The following is a 23,242-nucleotide window of genomic DNA, read 5'->3' as shown; positions in this document are numbered from 1 at the left end:
TTTCCCACCCCGCTTGCCCTGGGGCCGGTCCCTGGCCCCCAGCACTGTGGCCCTCACTGCCCCATCAGCCCCCCCTGCCCCATTCATGCCTTCATTCTCCTCCCTTAGCCCGCCCTTTTCCCGCCTCCTCCCCTCTGATTGGCTTTTCCATCCGCAAATCAGCGCGGCCCTTTCGCAACGTTGCGTTGCTCCGGCGACACCGGACACACGTGGAGCGCTGCGCATGCGCGAGGTGAGGACCGGGACCCGTACCGGGATCGGATTTGGGGGGGGGGGTTCCTCGTGTCTCTCCCCCTCCCCCCCCGTCCCTTCCGACCCCGCTGCCCCCCATGCCCCCCGGGGTCCTCCTTCAGCTCAGGGGGGGCTGCCCCATCTCCCCCCTTCAATCCCCGCCTCTTCCCCCAGCGCCCCCCGCGCCCCCCCAGCCATGGCGGGCCGGGGCCGCGGCCGGGGCCGGGGGCAGATGACGTTCAACGTGGAGGCCGTGGGCATCGGGAAGGGGGAGGCGCTGCCCCCCCCCACGCTCCAGCCCTCCCCCTCTTCCCGGTGAGTTCCTGGGGACGGGCACGGTCTTGGTCCCTTGGGAGGGGCTGAGCCCGGGTGTGCTCAGTGCCCTGATCCTCCCCCAGCCCCTGGAGCACCGCGCGGCCCCACTGCCGGGGGGCGAGGAGGGCGAGTACATGTTAGCGCTGAAGGCAGGAGCTGAGGGGGCCATGAGGAAACCTCCCCTACTTCGTAAAGCCGGGGGGCACCCCGGAGGGTACCGGGGGGGGGGAGGGGGGCGGAGGGTCCCAGCCTGCAGGGAGCACCCCACTGACTCCCCCCATCCTGCTCTGGGACCCCCCAGATATCGAGCGCTACTCGGACAAGTACCAGATCTCCAGCCCCGTTGACAGCGCCATTGACTGGAACCCAGGTGGGGGCACGGGGGGGTTTGGGGGGACACAACCGGGTAGAGGGACCTGGGGGGGGGGGGGGGGGAAGAGAGGGCCTGGGGGGTGAAGGGTGACAGAGGGTGTGTTTGGGGGACAAGGGACCTGGGGGTCCCCATCCCCTTGCTCTGCCCCACAGACTGGAGGCGGCTGCCACAAGAGCTGAAGATCCGGGTGCGACGGCTACGGAAGAACCGTGAGTGTCGCCCTATGTCCCCCCCACCGTGTCCTCCCCATGTCCTCCTCCATGCCCTCCCGTGTCCCCCTATGTCTCCCCATGTCCCCATCAGGCACCGCTCCCCTTTGCCCCCCCATCCCGTAGGAGCCACCATCCTCGTTCCCAAGTGCAAGCAGCGGGTGGCGCTCGACAAGGAGGAGGCCATAAAGAAGCTGGAGGTAGCAGTGGTGAATGGTGGGGAGCGGAGGGTTCCCCACACCGGGGGGGTTTGGGGTGCCCCATAACGCTGTGGGACCCCCCCCAGAGTCTGAGAAGAAGGGAGGAGGAGGTGACATCGGAGGAGGAAGAGGAGAAGGAAGAGGAAGAGGAAGGGAAGGAGGAGGAGGAAGAGGAGTACGATGAGGAAGAACACGAAGAGGTGAGGTGGGGCCCAGGGGGATGGGCAGTAGAACCTCATTGGTGTGATGGCCGTGGCCATGGTGGGGTGAGGGGGTCCCAGGACTCCCGTGTTTCCCCCTGACCCTACCATGTCCCCCTTAGGAGACCGACTACATCATGTCCTACTTCGACAATGGGAGGACTTTGGTGCTGACAGCGATGACAACATGGACGAGGCCGTCTACTGACCCCCCCGGACACTGGGGTCCCCCAGGACATTGGGGTGTCTTCTGTCACCCCTCCCATCACCACCACCTCCAGCCGCCAGGGGGCACTCGTGCTCCAGGGATGGCGGGGGGGGCCACACCCGGTGTTGGCAGCTCATGGGGCCCCCCTATTGCCCCCCAGCTTGGGGGGGGGGGGAGTCCCGATCCCCTGCAGCCTTGTCCCCAAGCTGGGGGCGGGTGGGATTGTCCTTGGGAAGTGGTATTAAGGATGGGGGGGTCTCACAAACTCCCCCCCTTTTTGAAGCAGCTTTTTAATACTTGTGATTTTTTAAACTCATTTTGGGTGGATTAAAGTAAATTTCTCTATTTCTGGCTCATCTTTGCCTGTCCCAGGTCTGGTGGGGAACACACCCCAGTATCCCCCTCTCCGTGAACCCCTATGGTTCTGAGCTCCAGCCCAGCGGGGGCAGGACCAGCCCCCCCAGAGACCAAAGCTGGGGAGGAAGCGGCGTTTGTGCTCCCCTTCCCAACCCCGCATGTCTCTGGGGTCCCACACGTCCCTTGTCACCCCCAACCCCAAAGTGGGCTCACCCAGACCCCTGCCCAGCTCATGGCAGTGAAGGGGGGGGGGAAGGGGTTATTTTGGGGAGGAAAGGTGATTTGTGTGGGAAAGGGGATGGGGGGAGGAGGATTTTGGAGGGAAAAGGAGGATTTGGGGGGGAAAGGGGAGTATTGTGTGGGGGTGAAGGGATTTGGACGGGGAAAGGGGAAGTTGTTTGTGCCGACGGGGAGGACAAGGCTGGGACAAGGAGGAGCCGCTCACGTGGGCTCATGTGCGCGCCCCCCCCCCGCGGGTTCTTGTTTATGGCCCGTTCTCACTCACACACCCAGAGGAAGGAACAGCTCCATAAATCCAAGGTTTGTTCCCATTCCCATCCCTCAGCCCCATCCCAACCCCATCCTGTTCCCCCCGGGACCAGCCCCATCCCCAGGAATAAAAGCAGCTGGAAAAGCCCTGGGAAGAGGGGAATCGGGGCTGGGGGGAGCTGCCCTCAATCCCATGGGGAAAGGGGTTGGGGGGGGGGGCGATCAATTCCTCCCCCCCCGGTGTCTCCTCGGGACCTCTTTGTCCCGGGGACCTTGGCCGAGTTGGAAGCAAATGGAGTGGTTGGGAAGTGCGGCCGGAGCCAGGACAGGCCCAATGCCAGGGGCTGGGACAGGCGGGGGGGGGGACACACAATGCAAAGGGGACACCGCATTGAGGGACATTGCACTGGGGGGGACGGCACACGGGGGGAGCATCACATTGGGGGGATCACATTGGGGATCAGATTGGGGGGGATCAGGTTGGAGGGACATCACACTGGGGGGATCACACTGGGGAACATCACATTGGGGGATCACATTGGGGAGGATCGTATTGGGAGGATCACATTGGGGGATCACATTGGGGATCAGATTGGGGGGGATCAGGTTGGAGGGACATCACACTGGGGGGATCACACTGGGGAACATCACATTGGGGAATCACATTGGGGGGATCGTATTGGGAGGATCACATGGGGGGGATCAGACTGGGGGGATCACACTGCGGGGACATCACATTTGGGGGATCACACTGGGGAACATCACATTGGGGGATCACATTGAAGGGATCAGATTGGGGGACATCACATTGGGGGGATCACATTGGGGGGATCACACTGGGGAACATAACATTGGGGGGATCATATTGGGGGGATCATATTGGGGGGACATCACACTGGGGGGATCACATTGGGGGGATCATATTGGGGGACATCACACTGGGGGATCAGATTGGGGGGATCAGGTTGGGGGGACATCACATTGGGGAACATCACATTGGGGACATCACATTGGGGGGATCAGGTTGGGGGGACATCACATTGGGGGGATCACACTGGGGAACATCACATTGGGGGGATCATATTGGGGGGACATCACATTGGGGGGATCACACTGGGGAACATCACATTGGGGACATCACATTGGGGACATCACATTGGGGACATCACATTGGGGGACATCACATTGGGGAGGATCAGATTCAGGGGACATCACATTGGGGGATCACATCGGGAGGATCACATTGGGGGGGATCAGATTAGGGGGACATCACATTGGGGGGATCACACTGGGACATCACATTGGGGGATCACATTGGGGGGAATCAGATTAGGGGGACATCACATTGGGGGGATGTCACATTTTGGGGAATCACACTGGGGGACATCACATTGGAGGGATCACATTGGGGACATCATATTGGGGATATCACATTGGGGGGATCACATTCGGGGGATCACATTTGGGGGGATCACATTCGGGGGATCACATTTGGGGGATCACATTGGGGGGGATCACATTCGGGGGATCACATTGGGGGGGATCACATTGGGGGGATCACATTCGGGGGATCACATTGGGGGGGATCACATTGGGGGGGATCACATTCGGGGGATCACATTGGGGGGGATCACATTCGGGGGATCACATTGGGGACATCATATTGGGGATATCACATTCGGGGGATCACATTCGGGGGATCACATTGGGGGGGATCACATTCGGGGGATCACATTGGGGGGGATCACATTTGGGAGATCACATTGGGGGGGATCACATTGGGGGGATCACATTCGGGGGATCACATTGGGGGGGATCACATTGGGGGGGATCACATTCGGGGGATCACATTGGGGGGGATCACATTCAGGGGATCACATTGGGGACATCATATTGGGGATATCACATTCGGGGGATCACATTCGGGGGATCACATTGGGGGGGATCACATTCGGGGGATCACATTGGGGACATCACACTGGGGGTGACACCTTCCTGGGGGGTGCGGGTCCGTGTCGGGGTCCCGGTGGCCGTGGCCCCCTCGCGCCGCCACCACCCCTGGGCCCGGCTCTTCCTGCCCATACTTGGCCTGGAGCAGGAGCAACCTTTCACCCACTTGGAGCTGAGCCCGGGAGCGCGGGGGGGGCACGGCCGTGGCACGGGCAGAGCCGGAGGAACGGGAGCCGTGGTCCTGGAGTGATGGAGCCGTGGTCCTGGGGAGGGAAACTGAGGCACAGAGGGAGCTGGAGCGATGGGTGCTGAGCTTCCGGAGCAGTGAATGGGTGCTGAGCCCCTGGGGAGGGAAACTGAGGAACAGAAAGAGCTGGAGTGAGGGGTGCTGAGCTTCCAGAGCAGTGAATGGGTGCTGAGCCCCTGGGGAGGGAAACTGAGGAACAGAAAGAGCTGGAGTGAGGGGTGCTGAGCTTCCAGAGCAGTGAATGGGTGCTGAGCCCCTGGGGAGGGAAACTGAGGAACAGAAAGAGCTGGAGTGAGGGGTGCTGAGCTTCCAGAGCAGTGAATGGGTGCTGAGCCCCTGGGGAGGGAAACTGAGGAACAGAGGGAGCTGGAGCGATGGGTGCTGAGCTTCCAGAGCAGTGAATGGGTGCTGAGCCCCTGGGGAGGGAAACTGAGGCAGGAAGGGAGCTGGAGCGATGGGTGCTGAGCTTCCGGAGCAGTGAATGGGTGCTGAGCCCCTGGGGAGGGAAACTGAGGAACAGAGGGAGCTGGAGCGATGGGTGCTGAGCTTCCAGAGCAGTGAATGGGTGCTGAGCCCCTGGGGAGGGAAACTGAGGGACAGAGAGAGCTGGAGCGATGGGTGCTGAGCTTCCAGAGCAGTGAATGGGTGCTGAGCCCCTGGGGAGGGAAACTGAGGCACAGAGAGAGCTGGAGCGATGGGTGCTGAGCCCCTGGGGAGGGAAACTGAGGAACAGAAAGAGCTGGAGCGATGGGTGCTGAGCTTCCGGAGCAGTGAATGGGTGCTGAGCCCCTGGGGAGGGAAACTGAGGAACAGAAAGAGCTGGAGTGAGGGGTGCTGAGCTTCCAGAGCAGTGAATGGGTGCTGAGCCCCTGGGGAGGGAAACTGAGGAACAGAAAGAGCTGGAGCGATGGGTGCTGAGCTTCCAGAGCAGTGAATGGGTGCTGAGCCCCTGGGGAGGGAAACTGAGGAACAGAGGGAGCTGGAGCGATGGGTGCTGAGCTTCCAGAGCAGTGAATGGGTGCTGAGCCCCTGGGGAGGGAAACTGAGGCAGGAAGGGAGCTGGAGCGATGGGTGCTGAGCTTCCAGAGCAGTGAATGGGTGCTGAGCCCCTGGGGAGGGAAACTGAGGCAGGAAGGGAGCTGGAGCGATGGGTGCTGAGCTTCCAGAGCAGTGAATGGGTGCTGAGCCCCTGGGGAGGGAAACTGAGGCACAGAGAGAGCTGGAGCGATGGGTGCTGAGCCCCTGGGGAGGGAAACTGAGGAACAGAAAGAGCTGGAGCGATGGGTGCTGAGCTTCCGGAGCAGTGAATGGGTGCTGAGCCCCTGGGGAGGGAAACTGAGGCAGGAAGGGAGCTGGAGCGATGGGTGCTGAGCCCCTGGGGAGGGAAACTGAGGAACAGAAAGAGCTGGAGCGATGGGTGCTGAGCTTCCAGAGCAGTGAATGGGTGCTGAGCCCCTGGGGAGGGAAACTGAGGCACAGAGAGAGCTGGAGCGATGGGTGCTGAGCTTCCAGAGCAGTGAATGGGTGCTGAGCCCCTGGGGAGGGAAACTGAGGAACAGAAAGAGCTGGAGCGATGGGTGCTGAGCTTCCGGAGCAGTGAATGGGTGCTGAGCCCCTGGGGAGGGAAACTGAGGCAGGAAGGGAGCTGGAGCGATGGGTGCTGAGCTTCCGGAGCAGTGAATGGGTGCTGAGCCCCTGGGGAGGGAAACTGAGGCAGGAAGGGAGCTGGAGCGATGGGTGCTGAGCTTCCAGAGCAGTGAATGGGTGCTGAGCCCCTGGGGAGGGAAACTGAGGCACAGAGAGAGCTGGAGCGATGGGTGCTGAGCCCCTGGGGAGGGAAACTGAGGAACAGAAAGAGCTGGAGCGATGGGTGCTGAGCTTCCGGAGCAGTGAATGGGTGCTGAGCCCCTGGGGAGGGAAACTGAGGCAGGAAGGGAGCTGGAGCGATGGGTGCTGTACTCCTGGGGAGGGAAACTGAGGCAGGAAGGGAGCTGGAGCGATGGGTGCTGAGCTTCCAGAGCAGTGAATGGGTGCTGAGCCCCTGGGGAGGGAACTGAGGCACAAGAGAGAGCTGGAGCGATGGGTGCTGAGCTTCCAGAGCAGTGAATGGGTGCTGAGCCCCTGGGGAGGGAAACTGAGGAACAGAGGGAGCTGGAGCGATGGGTGCTGAGCTTCCAGAGCAGTGAATGGGTGCTGAGCCCCTGGGGAGGGAAACTGAGGCACAGAGAGAGCTGGAGAGATGGGTGCTGAGCCCCTGGGGAGGGAAACTGAGGCAGGAAGGGAGCTGGAGCGATGGGTGCTGAGCCCCTGGGGAGGGAAACTGAGGAACAGAAAGAGCTGGAGCGATGGGTGCTGAGCTTCCGGAGCAGTGAATGGGTGCTGAGCCCCTGGGGAGGGAAACTGAGGCAGGAAGGGAGCTGGAGCGATGGGTGCTGAGCTTCCAGAGCAGTGAATGGGTGCTGAGCCCCTGGGGAGGGAAACTGAGGAACAGAAAGAGCTGGAGCGATGGGTGCTGAGCTTCCGGAGCAGTGAATGGGTGCTGAGCCCCTGGGGAGGGAAACTGAGGCACAGAGAGAGCTGGAGCGATGGGTGCTGAGCTTCCAGAGCAGTGAATGGGTGCTGAGCCCCTGGGGAGGGAAACTGGGGCAGGAAGGGAGCTGGAGCCATGTGAGCCATGCCATGGAGCGATGGGAGCCATGGCCCCAGGAAGGGAAGCTGAGGCACAGAGAGAGCTGGAGCAGTGGCTGCCATGGCCCTGAAGCAGTGGGAGACACTGTCTTGGAACAATGGGTGCTATGATCTCAGGGAGGGAAACTGAGGCATGAATGAAGGCAATGGGTGCCATGGTCTTGCAACAATGGCTGCCATGACCCCAGGAAGGGAAACTGAGGCAAGAAGGAGCTGGAACAATGGGTGCTGTGCCCCTGGGGAGGGAAACTGAGGCACACAAGGAGAAAGAGCAATGGGTGTCATGGTCTTGGATCAAGGGGTGCCATGACCCCAGGGAAGAAAACTGAGGCACGGAGGGATCTAGAGCCTTGGGAGCCATGGCCCTGGAGCAATGGGTACCATGACCCCGGGAAGGGAAACTGAGGCACAAAGGGAGCTAGAGCAATGGGTGCTGTGGTTCCAGAGCAATGGGTGCTGTGCCCCTGGAAAGGGAAACTGAGGCACACAAGGAGACAGACCAATGGGTGCCATGGTCTTGGAGCAATGCGTGCCATGACCCCACGGAAGGAAACTGAGGCACGGAAGGAGCTGGAGCAATTGGTGTTACGGCACTGGAGTAATGGATACCAGGACCCCAGGGAGGGAAACTGAGGCACGAAGGAAGCTGGAGCAATGGGTGCTGTGCCCCTGGGGAGGGAAACTGAGGCACACAAGGAGACAGAGCAACGGGTGCCATGGTCTTGGAGCAATGGGCACCACGACACCAGGGAGGGAAACTGAGGCCCGGATGGAGCCGTGGGGATGTGCTCGTGTGCTCGGGCTGGCACGGCAGAGATAAGAGCTCACGGAGCCCTGCAGGGAGATAAGTGCTGGGGAAACTGAGGCCCGGTGGGAGCCGGCGCCGTGGAGCTGGGCCCGGGGCAGGCTCCAAGTGGGGCAGGGGTGAGGAGCGGAGCCAAGGTCGAGGCTGTTTTTCCTCTCCCGGTCCCGTTCCTCGAACCAGCGTCAACTTTCACCCACATCCCCCGGAAAACAGCGCGGGGGGAGCGGGAGCTGCGGATCCTGGGGTGAGAAAACCGCTCCTTTGAGGGGCATCGGGATAACCCCCCCACCCCACAACCGCTGCCTCCAGCTCTGGGGTGACAGAGGAGGCCCCAGAGCTGCTGCGAGGGCTGGAGCAGCTCTGCCATGGAGCCAGGCTGGGGCAGCCTGGAGAAGAGAAGGCTCCTGAACGGGAGACCTTAGAGCAGCTCCAGTGCCTGAAGGGGCTGCAGGAAACCTGGAGAGGGGCTTGGGACAAGGGATGCAGGGACAGGCCAAGGGGAATGGCTTGAACCTGCCCGATGGGAGACTGAGCTGAGCTCTGAGGCAGAAGCTCTTCCCTGGGAGGGTGCTGAGGCGCTGGCACAGGGTGCCCAGAGAAGCTGTGGCTGCCCCATCCCTGGCAGTGCTCAAGACCAGGTTGGACACAGGGGTTGGAGCATCCTGCTCCGGTGGAAGGGGTCCCTGCCCGTGGCTGCAGATGAGCTGTAAAGGGCCATTCCCACCCCACCCATTCCATGACTCCAGAGCCTGACAATCGCATTGGATCTTTATTACAAACGTCACCCCACGGGGGCACACGGTGTCAGTGGTACAAAAGAGCCCCTTCCCCCCCCCCACCCCAACTAACTACAAAACAAGTACAAAAAGAACTTGCTGCCATATGGCCAACACTGGAGGCATTCCAGATTCCAGAGCTCTTCCTTTCCCAGGGAAGAGCCGATGGAGTTTGGTTCCAGCACTCGGGAACAACTCGGCCTCCACAGGAGGCCTCCCTCCATCGTGGCCTCTCTATTGTGGCAGCAGCAACAACGCTCAAGACCAACAACCAACTATGCTCATGGCACATCCCGGCACAGCACCGAGGTCCCTGAGGATGGTGGACCAAATTGGATCAGAGGCAGCGCTATATCCCTATGGACAGCGTCCCTGGCTTGGTTTTGCTTTGGAATCAAGTCTCTTTGGGTTGGATCTGCCTCTTCTCCCCCCTGGCTCTGCAACCTCCACCTCGAGGCTCCCCCATTTCCAGGGAAGCACCTCAGGAGTTTGGGACTGGTTTTTCCGCAGGATTCCGGCAGCAAGGCGAGGTCCCGAGGGAACACCCAGGCTCGGAAGGACGCTGCAGCACCTCCTCCATGCCCACTGCCCGGGGCAGGGCCCTGGGACCGCGTGGCGGCCAGCGGCAGTCCGGAAAAAGCAGGAAGAGTCACTCTCACCTCACTGCACATTGTTGTTGGCGATGCAGGGATCCACCTAAGGGAGGAAAGGGAGCAGGCTCTGTAGATCCCAAGGGATCTATTTCATCCCAATGGGAAACACCATCCCATTGTCTTCACCCCGCTCACCTCCGTATAGGTGGGTGGTGGCATGAACTTGAACTCGGGTGCGTACATGAAGATGGGGCTGTCGAAGCTGTCGGTGTCATCCAGCAGCGGTGTGGTGGGACTCTCCAGGCGATGGTCCTCAGGGACAATGTCCAGGTAGCACGGAGGTGCTGCAGGGATGGAGGGAGCCATGAGCTCACTGCTGCACCCCCAGCACCCCTGAGCCCCCCAACCCCGAGCTGTGGGGTTCAGCACTCACCTTCAGGAGCATCGGGAAGGTTCAGGTTCACCCAGCTCATCTCGGAGCTGGCCTGACTGGCCATGCTGGAGCTGCGGCTGCCAATGCCCGAGCGGCTGCCGATGACCAGGGGCAGCTCCAGGATGATCTTCTTGGAGCCCGGGACGCTTACGTAGATCTGTGAGGGTGAGACCAGGAGATGTAAGGGATGTTGGGCTCCAACAACAAGCAGGCTTCACCCCCAAAACAAGCAGGGTCCCGCGGTGCTCACCTGCAGGAAGTACTCCACACGCAGGATGTTGCAGCCCAATATGGAAGGTTTGAGCTTTTTCACTCTGATAGTTTTGCCTCGCCAGGACTCGGACATGCCTGAGATGATGTGGTTGCCCCGGACACAGGAGAGCTTCTGGGTGAAGACCTTGGTCTGTCCGTTGGCCAGGTAGGTGTGCTTGGCTATGATGGCTGCCTTGGGCACCACGATGCGCGAGCATGTGTTCTCGAAGTCGGCGTTGATGCAGATGTCATCGCCTGGGGAAGGAACCACACTGGGTGTTAAGACTGGAGCCTTTTCCTTGCGGGATGTCCACTTTCAGTATCTCCTCCACCCAGCTCTGCTTGTTCCCCTGCTGCAAGAGGCTCTTACCGTCACAAAACCCCTTCCTGTCGATCTGAGCACTGACAGACACACGCCCATCGGGGATGAACATGCACGACACCTTCTTCTCCTTCTTGGCAGCAACTGGAGACTGTGGAGGAGAGAGATCATTACCCAGGTGGAACCCATCCGCCATTCCCATCCTGCTCCTCTGGGTTTTCCAAGCAAAGCTTCCAATTCCCCATGAGGTTTGAGTGTCTCGCAGTGAAACAAGTGCTTCCCTTTATCCACCCTGGTGTACATTGCTAGTAGCAACGAAAGCTTCTTAAGAACTAAGTATTTAATCTCCACTCAGCAACAAAGCCCATTAGAGGAGCCTTAATGCTAGAGGTCGGAGCGACCCTGCCCGAAGGCTCCTCTCCCTGGGATGCCTGGAGACAGCCAGCACTTACCAGAAGCTCTGGGGTGTTCACATCGACTGGGTCCATCACTTCGAAGCGCTTCTTGATCTCTTGAGTGGGATAGGATGGGCGCTCCAGGAAAGCCTTGACCCAGTAATCCACACAGCCATACTTCCCCTTGAAGGTGGTGCCCAGGGGACTGTGGAAAGAGAGGCTTGTCAGGCACAGCTAAGGCAACAGGAAGCTTCTTCTCCATCCCCATCCCATTTTAGGAAGCAGGGTTCCATCAAAGACTTACCCCTGGGGAAGCTCGAATCCAAACTTGTACTCATATTTGTTGCCAGGTCTCAGGATCACGGAGCCATCCCCATCTGGGAAAGAAAAGGGGAAGAGAAGTGTGAGAAGGACCAGTTTCATTCCTCAGTGCTCCCCTCAGCTCTGCTCACACAGGGGAGGAGCAAGGGAAGCTGTTGGCCAAGAGCTGCCTCCACCTGCCCCCAGGACAGCCCTGTCTCCTCACTGCTTACAACATCCCTGCCCAAGGCTGGGACACCACTTCCCTATGGGCTGCAGCCAACACCCTGTTCCCACTGCTCTCTATTGCCAAGACTTCACGTCACCCCCGTTATCTCGTGGGACACTTGGTCACGTCCCTCGCTCGTGCCTTCCCAATGGGAGCACTGCAGAAGGAGCTCTCCATGCCCAGAGGAAGAGACTCTGGCCCTTGGGTGAGGCTCCCCAGCCGAGGCCAACTCTGCGCCTGTTCCCTGAGCCCCACAACACTCAGTGGTTTCTCTACGCTTTAGTTTTAGCCCCCAGCTTTCCAACTTTGAGCCTGTCTTAGCCAAGCCCTTTTGTTGCACAAGTTTCAATGAACATCCTTATTCCTCTTAGGACTCCACCACCATCCAACCCCACTCAGCCTGCCCAGCACAACTCACCCATGACTGCTCAACCTCCCAACCAGGAAAAACCCCTTCCAGCCCTTCCCTCCCCACCTCCCAGCCCCATCTCCTCACCAGTGGGCTGCTCCTCCAGGCTCAGGACATCCTCGAAGCGCAAGTACTCCATCTCCTGCCTGCACTGCTGGGGCCCTTTGGTCCAGTTCACTTTGGCCACCCCGCAGGCCAGCACCTTGACGGCGTTGACGCGAGTGACCTCGGCCACCTCCACCAGTATCCGTCCCACCACCTTCTCCCCGCTGCAGTAGATCTTCTCCGGCTCACTGAAGGTCATCACGAAGGTCTTCACCTTCTTGAACATCACCATGGCTGAGCGGAGCTGCTTTCGCCTCTTGAGGAGGAAAAGAGCCCGGAAACCGGTTGCTTTCGGTCGCGACGGGGTCTCGAACCCTCGGCTCCGCCGTCCGCGAGCTCGCACGAGGCGCGCTCCCTCCGCTGCTCCAGGGCGCTCTGAGCGCGGCCCCCGCCCGCCGCGGCCCTTTTATAGCCTCAGCCGCGCGGCCCCGCCTCCGCCCGCGCCTGTGGATGCCAGCGGCGCCACAGCGAGGGCGCGTGGACAGGCGTGCTGCCCGCGTGATCAGCGCCGCCATTGGCTGCGGCCGCCTTGTTTACAAGCCCGCCGGCCAATCAGAGCGCAGAGTGCGGAGCGTGGACAGCGTGTGAAGAAGAGGGGAGCGTGCTCAGCGGAGAGGAGGGAGGAGGGGAGAAGGTGAAGGGGGCGGAGTGACAGCGCGGAGGACCAATGGGGAGCGAGCACTGCCGGCGGCGGTGGCCAATGGGGAGCAGGGGACAGGATGTCATGTTCCCAGGCAGGAGGGCGGGGGAAGCCGCTCCCAGCCCGGGCCGGTACTGGGTGAACTGGGAGCGGTCCCGGGGCTGCCGTCAGCCCAATGGGGGCTCCCCCCCCCCTCCTTCCCCAGCGCCCCCCTGGTGTTCCCACCTTCCGCCTTGGTCTCCCCTCAGCCCGGGGTGTGCCCCGCCCCCCCCCATTATTTGGGGTTAAAAAAGGCGGATTTGGGGTTGGGGACCAAAACCTCGCCTTGGAGAGGCCTCTCCCCATCCACGGTGCTGTATAAAACACGGTGGGGTGGATGTATTGCTCCTCAAGAAGGAGAAAAAGAGGTGGCGAACACCACACCCCATGGTCAGCGCAGCCCCCTCCCTGTTTTCCAGCTGGGAAGTGGGGGGCAGGACAGTGCATTGTCCCCAGAGGAGCCTTTCAACACCAAGAAACCCTCCAGTGTGCTTTCCCAGCTCATTTCCCTGCACAGTTATCCCTCCGGGGCAAGGGCGGGCTCTTTTGCCCCTTGGTTTTCCAAGCCATTAATCCTTTAACAGCTCAGGAAATGGGAAAACAGTGGGCGTTTGGGAGCAAGAATGGAAAACGGGGGTTCCCGAGGCCTCCCCACCCGGCCTGAGGGAAAGGGACGGAGTTTAGTGCGTCGTTGTCTCCATTGTCCTCTGGAGCTTGTTTGTCCCTGTGTTCCTGGCACGCTCCTTGTTTTTCTTGCTCCCTATCGAGTCCTTCCCCGGAGTCAATTCACACCTGATAGCATAAACTGATAAGGTGCAGGGTATAAACTGTTCTCCTGCCAAGCCACAGGACAAATTCCCTTTCTGGGAGCAAATCAGATCCCAACAGGGTCCATTATAGAAGAACTGCACCTTTTCCCTGGTGCCAGCGATCTCATCCCATGGGATCCCACTGCACACCAGGAAAAACGTGCTGGGTTAAAGAAGAATGGATTTGTTCTGATTTGGCAAAACAAGGAGAAACGCTGCTTCCCAGCCTTGCCAGCTCCGGGATATTTGATCCCAAAGCCCCCGGCTTGGATCTGCGCCATAGGAGCCGTGTTTACGCTCTCCTTCTCCAGTTTCCTTTGGTGCCCGTCTATCCATGGGAGCCATATCCAGCCCCTGGCTCTGCTCATGGACAGTAAAGCACATTCCAGCAATGTCAAAGGATGATGGAGGCCTCAGCTTGCCAAAGACACTGTCAAAGGCACGTTCCACAGCCCAGGTCCTCTCTTTAGCTGTCAATCAGCCCTTGCCCTTTGCTCTCCTAACCCTTATCCAGCTGGCAATTCCTGCCCGCTCCATAATGTCCTAAGGGACACGCTTCACGTTTCCCACCCTGGCTTCGACAAGGGGGTTGGAAAAGCTGAGGAATTCTATACTGTGAAAACAAGGAAACTTCAAAGTGTCCCCTTCAAACACATCAAGGGCATTGGAAGAGAAGCCCCTGGGAATTCTAGGGAACAGCTTTTGGGAGTTTCCTAAGCTATTTTAAGGCATTTTCCCTCTTTTCAGCTTATTTCCCACAGGGAACGCTGCTTGGAGCATCCTCCCCCCACCTTAATTGTGAGCAAAGGTGGATGAAGGGAACAGCCAGAGCCTTGTCCCAGTGTTCCTGCCGGCATGGCTGGGAATGCTGCCTTAGGCACTGGGAATAGCCGGGTTTCAGAGCTTCGGGGCTGGGTTGAGGGAGAAGCCAGGCCCTGGGGTGACTCATGGGGAGCTGGCGCTGCTGCGTGGGTCACGGAGGAAGAACTGGGCAGCGCAAGAGCAACTGATCCTGATTCCTGGAAACTGCCCTGATTCCCACCATCCGTCTGGATCCCACCTGGGAGAAAAGCCTGAAGTGGACAAAAGCCTTTTTTCGTGGCTATTCCCTGGTTTAGCTTACTGGGAGTCAAAACTCCTCTCCTGGCACAGTGTCCTTCATCCCAGCTCACACCAGGATCCCGACCTGGGATACACGGTGGGTCCATGCCGGGGCTGTAGCCTCTCCATGGAGTTTTCGCCATGGTTTTCACCATATATGGCTGCTTCCAGCAAATTCCAGGCAGCGAGGAGGGGAGGAGTGGGGCAGGAAGGGATTCACAATGGGACAGAATGTGCCTGGTCGGGAACGGGGCTGGAAAAGGCATTTCCTCTGGCGAGGTTGTTTGTGCACAGGGAACATGATGGATAAATCTCACGATTCCACTGGAAAACAAGCGGCTCCAGGGCTTGGGTGGCTCCTGGGAGGCCACCGCTTGTCCCATGACCTTGGCTTTGCATGAGCTTTAAAGTTCCTCCCAACCCATCTCATTCCATGTATCTCTGCATACAGGGGTGCACAGGGCTTCGTGGCCGGATCATGGATCAAGATCCCCTTTTCCCCGTGTTGAGCAGGGAGAATTCCTCTTGGAATTCCCAGCTCGGACACAGGCGCCGGCGGCTCTTTGCCGTGGTGGGATGTGGTCACTTCTCTTGCAGGCAGTGCTGTAACAGAGGAAGGGATAACTGGAGCCTGTGACGAGAGCCTGAACCGAGCCATAAACAAGGAGGAATTTGAAGCAGAGCGTGGAAAGTCCCGTGTCCATCATCTGCTCCCAACTCTGCTTAAGCTCTTTCCTCCCGCTGGGAGAGCGTGACCTCTCCTGGGCTCTATCGGCCAAACCTTCCCCTACTGAGAGCAAATCCAGCTCCTCTCGTGGCCATATGGGTCCACAAAGGGGTCCCTTTGCCTTTGGTGGCCTGAAGGGAGGGAAAAGCAGCGTAAAACAAAAGGTTTCCTGCGATTCCATCCCTGCTTCATCCCTTTGTCCCTTGGAAGATGCTGGAGAGAGCAGGGAAATGGGGGAATTTCCTCCCTTTTAGCACCCAAAGTTACTCCAAGGCTCCCAGTGTGTGAATGGGAGCAAGGGGACTCTCACTGGAGATGCTCACCCCCAACATCAGATGGAGATGATGTGGATGTAGAGAACCAGGTTGAGTGGCTACAACTGGGGTGTGGGGACCCCCTCCTTGACCTCCTTCACCCTCACTGAGCCCAGCAAAAGCAGGCTGGGATGGAACCGTCCTGGGAGCGTTCGGTGGTGGCTCGGGGTGAGGACCTCGTCCTTTGGGTTGTGTGGACATCTAGAGGCCTGGCCGGGAATGACACAGGAGGGATTCCCCATGCACCCGGGTGGGTTACACGGACAAGACCCAGGGTATGGGTATATTTGGCCTGCCCTGTCCAAGGCACCATGGTTAAGTGAGACTGGTCTCAATTTGGCTGCCCTGAGCTAATCCCTTGTGTTTTGATGATGCTCCATGAGTATGTTTAGCATTGAGCTTTACTTTGGGCATCTGTAAGGAGCAAATGGCTGCAAGAGGCTCAAAACCATGTGTATCTCTGTAGGTCCAAATGCCATTGGCAGTTTATCTCCAGTTCATTTCCCTTCTGTGCTCTGAGATAGTTTTTCCATACCAAACGAGGAGAAACATGAAGAAACATCCCATGTTTCAGCCACTGTCCCCATCCCTGGTCCCTGCTGGTGACACTGCCCAATGTGTATGATGGTCAGAGTAGTTTATGACCCATAGAAGCAACAGGTTTGGCTGCTGCACCTCATGCCCTGGCACGTCTTTCCTTACTAGAAGCTGGAATGAGATGGGATCAAAGTGGAGCAGGCAGTCCCAGGCTTCTCACCCCTTCCTGCAAGGCAACCATCTTCCAGGACAGGAAGATCTCAGGTTGGATCCAGGCCAGGAATTCCCTTGCTCCAACAGCCCAGGTTGGGAGTGTGGGTGCAGAATGGTCCAAAGTGGGCTTGTTGTGGAAGATGCTGGTGTCTGTTGCAGCAGGTGACATAAGCCGGGCCATGGAAGGGCTCGATCCCAGCCTACTGACGTCAATGGAAATGCTCCTGTTGACATCAGGGTGCTTGGATCCATGCCTACGTTCCGCTCCCTTAGCGCAGGCTCCAGTGTGCCAGGCCTGGAAAGGTCCCTCCTGTGCTCGCAGGGCTGTGGAAGGGCTGCTGCAGAGGCGGAGCATGCAGAGAACACAACAGGCGCCGTCCCCTTTGATGCTGCAGCTCGGGTTTAATCTGTGTCCCATGTGAGGTGGCCTTGTGATGTGTTGTGGGTGCCCAATACCTGCTGAAGCACAATCAGAACTTCAGCCCTCAGTATGGTCTATTTTAGGGTCTCTTTCAGCCCTTCCATAGGGTGCTGGCCAAAGTCGTCTCTTCAAGGAGCATCTGAATGATGCTCCTAGTATGGTTTAGTGTTAGGAAGCCCTATGAGGAGATATTATATATATTCCTATGATCAGAAAATCATGGAATCAGCAGGTCCAACTGCTCCCCAGCACTAACCCATGGCACTGAGGGTCTTGTCTGCATGGTTTGGGAACACTTGCAGGGACAGTGACTCCAGCACTGCCCTGGGCAGCCTGTTCCAACGCCTGAGCACCCTTTAGGTGGATAAACTCTTCCAAGTCTCCATCTAAACCTGCCCTGGTGCAGCTTGAGGCCGTTTCCTCTTGTCCCATCCCTTGGGAGCAGAGCCCAGCCCCTCCTGGCTCCATCCTCCTGTCAGGCAGTTGTAGGGAGCCATCAGGTCCCCCCTGAACCTTCTCTTGTCCAATTCCTCATCTCTCCATTAGGAAAATCTCCCTTTCCCTAGAACATTCCTGTTGATCGGCTCCATTGGCCAAAATCTAAAGGATCATTATAACCCACATCATCAAATGTGTCCCTGTGGCATGACCAGGATGTTGTGTAGCATCCCTGGGTGCTGTTGCAGACCCCTCACCCTGGAAGTGTCGCACCTTTTAAGACCAGGCCAAGTGAATCCGGGTTCTCTAAGGAGCTGCAGCACGATCAATGCTGGGTTTTATCCCTAGGGAGAACATTGCTCCCATGGGAACGTGCTGGAGTGCAGGGCTGGTTGGCGTCCTCTCCTCATTCAGTGCATGTGTATATAGAGCACGAGTGGCTCCAGAGCTAAAAGGAGCAGTGGGTGGAAGGCGAGATATTAATATCTTCACCTGCTGCTGCCCAGCAAAGGAATAAAGACACAGATGACAGGAAATGAGGGCTTCAAAAATAGACACTTTAATGTCAAAACCTTGGGGGATCAGTGAGCACCAAGCAGGAGATGGAACAACATTCCCGCTCGTCCCTGTGTGGAGGAGGGAAGATGCTGAGGGATCTACGACATCTTCCCATATTGACTCTCTGTGCTCCCTGCAGAAGAACCAGGGGATGAACAGACCCAAAGCACTGAGCAAAGGAACTGCAGATGGGAAATAGGAGCTGGAAAAGTAGCCCTAGAGCTCGGCGCATCCGTTCCTGCATCCCTTTCATCCCCCTGGGAGTTCTCTGCCTCCGAAAGGCTTTGCAAGGTTCTTCTGCTGGTTCTAGGTTCTTTAATGGGAGAAGAAGAAGTCTTTGCATACGGCAAAGATTTCTTATCATATGGAACTCTTAAAACCTGTTCCATACATTAAACATCTCTTTGGGCCTCCCCTCCGCATTTATCTGCCCACTGATAGAGCTCCGGGTCTCCATTATTAATCCTCTTCTGCAAGTGAACCCCAATGGCTGGGTTGGATTGAGACAGTGACAGGGAATCCCAAGGGAGAGGGACACCAAGGGGTGTTTTTCCTCCCTGGAACTCAGCGCTGGTCCAAAGTCCAGGACTGGATACATCGAGTGCCAAGGCAAGAAGGGGCAATAGCAAATGGCCTGAAAGGTCAGAGACCTGATACCCTGCAGCTCCCAGCGCTGGAAACCAGCATGCTGCTGATCCCAAGAGAGGAGGATACAGCCCGAAACGGTTGATTCACAGCTCCAAAATCTCAACGCTCCACTCACCCACTCATTGCCTTGCTCTGCTCCAGCATCGCTTTGGGAGCAGCTGATAAAGTGGCCCAGATCCACCAAACAAGTTTTGACTGCTTAAAACTGGGCTTTGAGCTCATTATTCCTGGATCTGTTGGGTTCCTGGGTAAAGTCTGCTGTAGGAACAGTGGAGAAGTGCAAGTCTATGGGAAAGCTTTGAGGGTCAGAGAGGTTTTCATCCTGGGTACCTCTTCTTTGCTATGGCTGCAATGTCTCCGCTAGGAAAAGGAACCCAAGAGCAGATCTGCCTTCAGGAGAGGAACTGGGTTCAGTCAGTGCAACCGGTGCCTCACTCCAAAGGCCTCTGATTCCTTCTTGCCATGGAAGCGCTTGATCTGAGATGATCTCCATCTGCAAGGCACGGGTCTGGAGCCAGCACCTGTTACCCCTATGGGCAGGCTGGTGGAAGGGCTGGATATGTCCCCTGAGTTGTACACAACGCCACCCGGAGCTAAAAGTGCAACAGAACAACCCAGAGACCAGAGGTGAGGAGGAGGAGGAGGAAGGAAGAAGAAGACACCCGCGGGCAGCCTGCCCCAGCCTGGAAGATGTGCAGCTTCTCCGCGTTGGGAAGGAAGACCCTGGCATCCTCCAGCGCTCCATGGGCCGCCATGGTGAAGTTGGCATCGCCAGAGGTCACCACATCAAACACACACGACTGGAAGTAGACGTCCTCCACGGGCAGCATCTCCTTGCACAAGGCTCGTGCCACGTCGGCCGCCGCCAGTCCCCGGCAGCACTCGGAGCGGGAGATGCGCTGGCTGCGGGGGCACCCGGTGACGCAGAGCTGCAGGTCCTGCTCCTCCGTGAAGGCTCGTGCCACCTCCTCGGCCGCCCGGATGGAGAAGGAGAGCTGGCGGCCGGCCTGGCGCACCGCGATGGTGGTGCCGATGTATTGTGCGCGGATCTCCACGTGCCGCCCGGCGCTGCGCTCCCGGATGGCCAGGCTGCTCCCGCCCGGCCTCTCGCCGCCGTTCACCGAGCCGTCCTCAAAGGCAGCGGGGAGGTTGTCTATCTCCGCCTGGTAGACCTTCTGGTCGATGCACTCCTTCATGTTCTTGAATATGATGGTGAGCTGCAAGAGAGCGTATCGCAGTGGGGTTCATCTTGCTGGTCTTGGCCCCATCCCTCATCCAGCTTTCCCCCACTGGCACAGTCCCTTGGGGAAAACGGCACTCATGGAATAACAGAGTGGTTTGGGTTGGAAAGGGCCTTAAAGGTCATCTAAAGCCACTACTAGACCAGGTTGTTCCAAGCCCCATCCAACCTTGGCCTTGATGGAGCAACCACATCTCCTCTGGGCAACCTGTTTCAGTGTTTCCTGCTACTCATAGGATGCTTTGGGTCAGAAGGGACCTTAAAGCTCATCCAGCTCCATGGGGAATGTCTGCTCAAGGACCTTCATCCCAGTCCTTCATGCAGACCCTCGTTGCTGCTCCCATGTGGGTTAACCTGCCCTCCAGCCACTTTAGAGGGTGTAGGGAGCACCCTAAGCCCTTCCTGCATCCCCACCATCCCCAAGCATCCCCAAGCGTTACCTTGCTGGTGACCGTTGCGTTGGAGCCCTTGGCCACTGGTGAGCTGGTTGCTTGCACAAACAGGTACTCGTTGTCCAGGAGGGGCCAGGAGCCCTCCACCCGGCACGTGTGGAAGTCATCATGGAACGTGCGGATGTGGGGGTCCCCGAAGGCGGCGCAGTGCTGGTAGCTGGGCGCTTGGCCGTGCTTGTAGACAAAGCTCTTCTCGTAGTCACACATAGCGAGAGGCTCCAAGCCCTGGTGGTTGGGAGGGGACCGGGGCCGGGGCGGGGATGTGGGACCTTCTTTGGAACAGTTGTTGTGGATCATGAGGTCCTCGATGCCGTGCACAGCAGAGTGATAGGCCAGGTCCCCGCGGCACGTGCGCGCCGTCCTGCGGGTGCAGCGTGAGTAGGAGCGCAGGGCATCGCAGTAGCCGGCGCTGCGGTCGGCGCCGCGCAGGTTCAGCGTGGCCGCCACGTACTCCGAGTTGCAGCGCAGGATCTTGCACTGGGAGGACACTGGAAGGCACGGGATGCAGTGTGAAGGTGGGAAAGGGCAGCCCCTTCCCCTCCCAGCATCTCGTGACGGAAGCGCTTCCATATCTCCCCGCTGGAACTAAGCCTGTGGGCTGTTTGAATGATGCCTGGGAATGAATCCCGGTTTTCCTGCTGCAGGAAGCCAGCAGAGGGAAGTCATTAGGGTGCCCTGAATCTGTTGTAGTTAGCTCCATGGCCCGTTTGGATGATGCTGCAAGGGAATAAATCCCGGTTTTCCTGCTGCAGGAAAGTCACTGGGAGTCCTGTATCCAGTTGGATGGTACCCGGGACATGAGCGCGGCCGGGTGCCAGAGCACGAGCTACGCCTGTGGCCCCGGGACGTGGCTCCAAGAGGGATTCTTTACCCCGGGGCTTCCCAGGGGACAAACGGGAATGTCTGAGCTGGGGAAACCCCTTCTTCCCATTTTAGCCTTGGCCAGGATGTGCGGTTGCATCGAGTGAGCTGCTCGGCTGCACTGAGGACATCCTGCCCCTCGCTCGTGCTGCCTCCATGCTGCAGAAGGGAGTGCCAGGTACCACAGCTCCAGGAGAGCTGACGAGCTCATCCCAATAGGTGTCATTTAGGAACAGCTGCCCTATCCATAGGGGAATGCAGAATGGGCAGGGCAAGGTGAGCTCACCCATAGCACAGCCCCTGGGATGCAGGAAGGAAAGCGAGGGATGGAGGGATGGATACGGCTCGTGCTTGTCACTAGGAGACCTTGGAATGTGGCTGCTCCCTGGTTTGTCTTGGGAGATAATAGAGGGAAAAGGGAAAACACCTCTGCGGGAGAGCAGGGGGATGGAGAATTCCCTGGGTGATGCTGGTGGGGATGCTTCCCTCTGGGCACTCGGATCCTGCCCAAGTTTCCTGCAATGAGAGCATCTTCCACTCCCTCCAGTCAGCTTCCAGTTACCCCCCTGATGCTCCTGTGGGTACCTATGGCTCTGTCCATGCAGTTCCTTACCATGCCTGCAGAAGAGGAGGAGGAAGAGCGCTCGGAGGAAGAAGCCGGGATGCTCCCGTTGCCCTGGGCTCTTACTGCAGGCAGGTTTCCCCATTCCAATCCATGCAGAGCCCGGGGGGTGCTCACCCTCTGCCTTGTGTCCCCTTCATTCAGCACAGCCCCTGGAAGCAAAGGGGAGGTGGGATCTGATGGGAGTTGCTGGAGGTACCAAAATCCCCATGGATTTGGGGTTGTGACTGCTTCCAAGCCCTGCAGCTCGCATCCTGCATCCCAAGGCAGCGTGTCAGGAGGTCACAGCTTCCATGGAGAGGATCTGTGAGCTCCAGGGATGTCACAGCAGGGATGTGAGGAGCTGAGGAATGTGGAGAACCCAAACGTTGTGAGATGAAAGAGGGGCTGCATCAGGCCTGGTGCTGTCGCCACCAAAATGAGGGTTTGGAGCATGGGGACAAGAGTGGAAAAGCCAAATTTATGGAATCCTGGAATGGTTTGGGTTGAAGGGACCTTAAAGCTCATCCAGGTCCAGCCCCTGCCGTGGAAATCAGGATAGCTTGATCTTTTCCTCCCCCTCAGCTTGTGTGAGATGAGCCTCTTACATCACATCCATGGAGATGGACCCTGGTACCCCAGGCAGCTCAAGGAGCCCATCCTGCTGCCACTGCCACTGCTCCAGAGCGTAAACCATAACTGGGACAGGGAAAAGAGCTGGAAATCTCATCCTGCTCCCCCAATCTCAGTCCCAGCAGCTCCATTTGGCATCTTTCAGCTCCCTTTGCCTCTGCTGCTGGTTGTTGTGGCTGGCGCAGGGACAGAGCCATCCCTGCCAGCTGGATCCGTGGCTCGTGGGGCAGGTATCCAGGGGGAGAACACGCTTCAGACCCACTGGCGATGCTGTGGCAGCGATGACAAAGCTGTGCTGGAAGGGGACAATGGGGACATGAGGACGTGAGACCCAGAGCTCGTGGTACAAGGTACCAGCAGGCACTGAGTGCGTGCTCCAATCCTCCTCAGGTGCCTGGTGCCTGTGTCCCACCAGCTCTGACCCTGTGTATCTTGGAGCTCATAGGGTCTGGTGTCTCCTCAAAAGGGGGTGGCACAGAGGGGACCTGTCCTTGGGCTTCACAGATAGATAAAGGGATGGTCACTGTGGAGCAGAGAAACGTGGCTCTGGCCAGGCCCTGCCACGGGCCTCTCTTTGGGATGCCCCCATCCCAATGGGGCTGGAGAGGGGTTGGAGATGCTCTGGAAGCAGCTGTGAAGGGAGGGGGATGATTCCTGCTGGGCCAAGCAGGGCTCTCTCGGTTTGGAGCCACGTGGGACCTGGAGCACCCCAACATCCCGCTCCTCATTCCCCCAGCCCTGCCCCACTCACCAGCATCAGCCTGCTCCGGAGATGACCCAGCTCCCAGCGGGACACACGGGCTTGTCCTCGTCACCCAGCTCTACCCCAAGCGACAGCCAGGTTGGTCCATGGGGAAACGGCACCCTCAATCCCGGGCACCTCCATGGCCTCGGATCCGGATAAACCCCAGGGTGCTGGTGTGG

At 58.7% G+C, this 23,242-nt stretch overlaps 3 protein-coding genes across 3 annotated transcripts; 1 reads left to right on the top strand and 2 right to left on the bottom strand.

Annotated features, from left to right (window-relative positions):
* The first annotated feature begins 339 nt into the window (after positions 1-339).
* LOC133263041 (DNA-directed RNA polymerase III subunit RPC7-like) lies at positions 340-1,736 on the top strand. The gene is given in 10 exon segments (XM_061442661.1): positions 340-530; positions 533-546; positions 630-695; positions 697-760; positions 848-916; positions 1,072-1,128; positions 1,255-1,328; positions 1,415-1,528; positions 1,651-1,684; positions 1,687-1,736. Coding segments are annotated over 10 exon segments (645 nt in total). The 5' UTR covers positions 340-427.
* A 7,838-nt stretch (positions 1,737-9,574) lies between these two features.
* TXNIP (thioredoxin interacting protein) lies at positions 9,575-12,396 on the bottom strand. Its single transcript, XM_061442660.1, has 8 exons — positions 12,069-12,396; positions 11,348-11,420; positions 11,101-11,248; positions 10,697-10,799; positions 10,325-10,581; positions 10,075-10,231; positions 9,837-9,985; positions 9,575-9,744 (listed from the first exon to the last, which is right to left on the bottom strand). The coding sequence occupies exons 1-8, from the start codon at positions 12,316-12,318 to the stop codon at positions 9,709-9,711; spliced, it is 1,173 nt and encodes a 390-aa protein (XP_061298644.1). The 5' UTR covers positions 12,319-12,396; the 3' UTR covers positions 9,575-9,708.
* A 5,465-nt stretch (positions 12,397-17,861) lies between these two features.
* Positions 17,862-23,242, bottom strand: HJV (hemojuvelin BMP co-receptor). The gene is made up of 4 exons (XM_061442669.1): positions 23,070-23,242; positions 21,698-21,858; positions 20,212-20,711; positions 17,862-19,748 (listed from the first exon to the last, which is right to left on the bottom strand). Exons 2-4 carry the CDS (start codon positions 21,789-21,791, stop codon positions 19,125-19,127), a joined length of 1,218 nt encoding a protein of 405 aa, XP_061298653.1. The 5' UTR covers positions 21,792-21,858; positions 23,070-23,242; the 3' UTR covers positions 17,862-19,124.

The sequence above is a fragment of the Pezoporus flaviventris genome, unplaced genomic scaffold (genome assembly GCF_033815535.1).
Source record: "Pezoporus flaviventris isolate CSIRO_AGI_PZ_B2104156 unplaced genomic scaffold, CSIRO_AGI_Pfla_v1 ptg000237l, whole genome shotgun sequence".
In the NCBI taxonomy this organism is placed as follows: Eukaryota; Metazoa; Chordata; class Aves; order Psittaciformes; family Psittacidae; genus Pezoporus; species Pezoporus flaviventris.
The sequence above is the reverse complement of the archived record's forward strand: the minus strand, read 5'-3'. Positions and strand labels throughout refer to the sequence as shown.

Coding starts and splice junctions, on each gene's coding strand:
- HJV (XM_061442669.1), bottom strand. CDS start 21,791: ATGGGGAAACCTGCCTGCAGTAAGAGCCCAGGGCAACGGGAGCATCCC. Junction 20,712..21,697: donor CCTCCTCTTCTGCAGGCATG/GTAAGGAACTGC, acceptor CGTGCCTTCCAG/TGTCCTCCCAGTGCAAGATC. Junction 19,749..20,211: donor ACGCAACGGTCACCAGCAAG/GTAACGCTTGGG, acceptor GCTCTCTTGCAG/CTCACCATCATATTCAAGAA.
- TXNIP (XM_061442660.1), bottom strand. CDS start 12,318: ATGGTGATGTTCAAGAAGGTGAAGACCTTCGTGATGACCTTCAGTGAG. Junction 11,249..11,347: donor GGATTCGAGCTTCCCCAGGG/GTAAGTCTTTGA, acceptor CTCTTTCCACAG/TCCCCTGGGCACCACCTTCA. Junction 9,745..9,836: donor CACCACCCACCTATACGGAG/GTGAGCGGGGTG, acceptor TTCCTCCCTTAG/GTGGATCCCTGCATCGCCAA.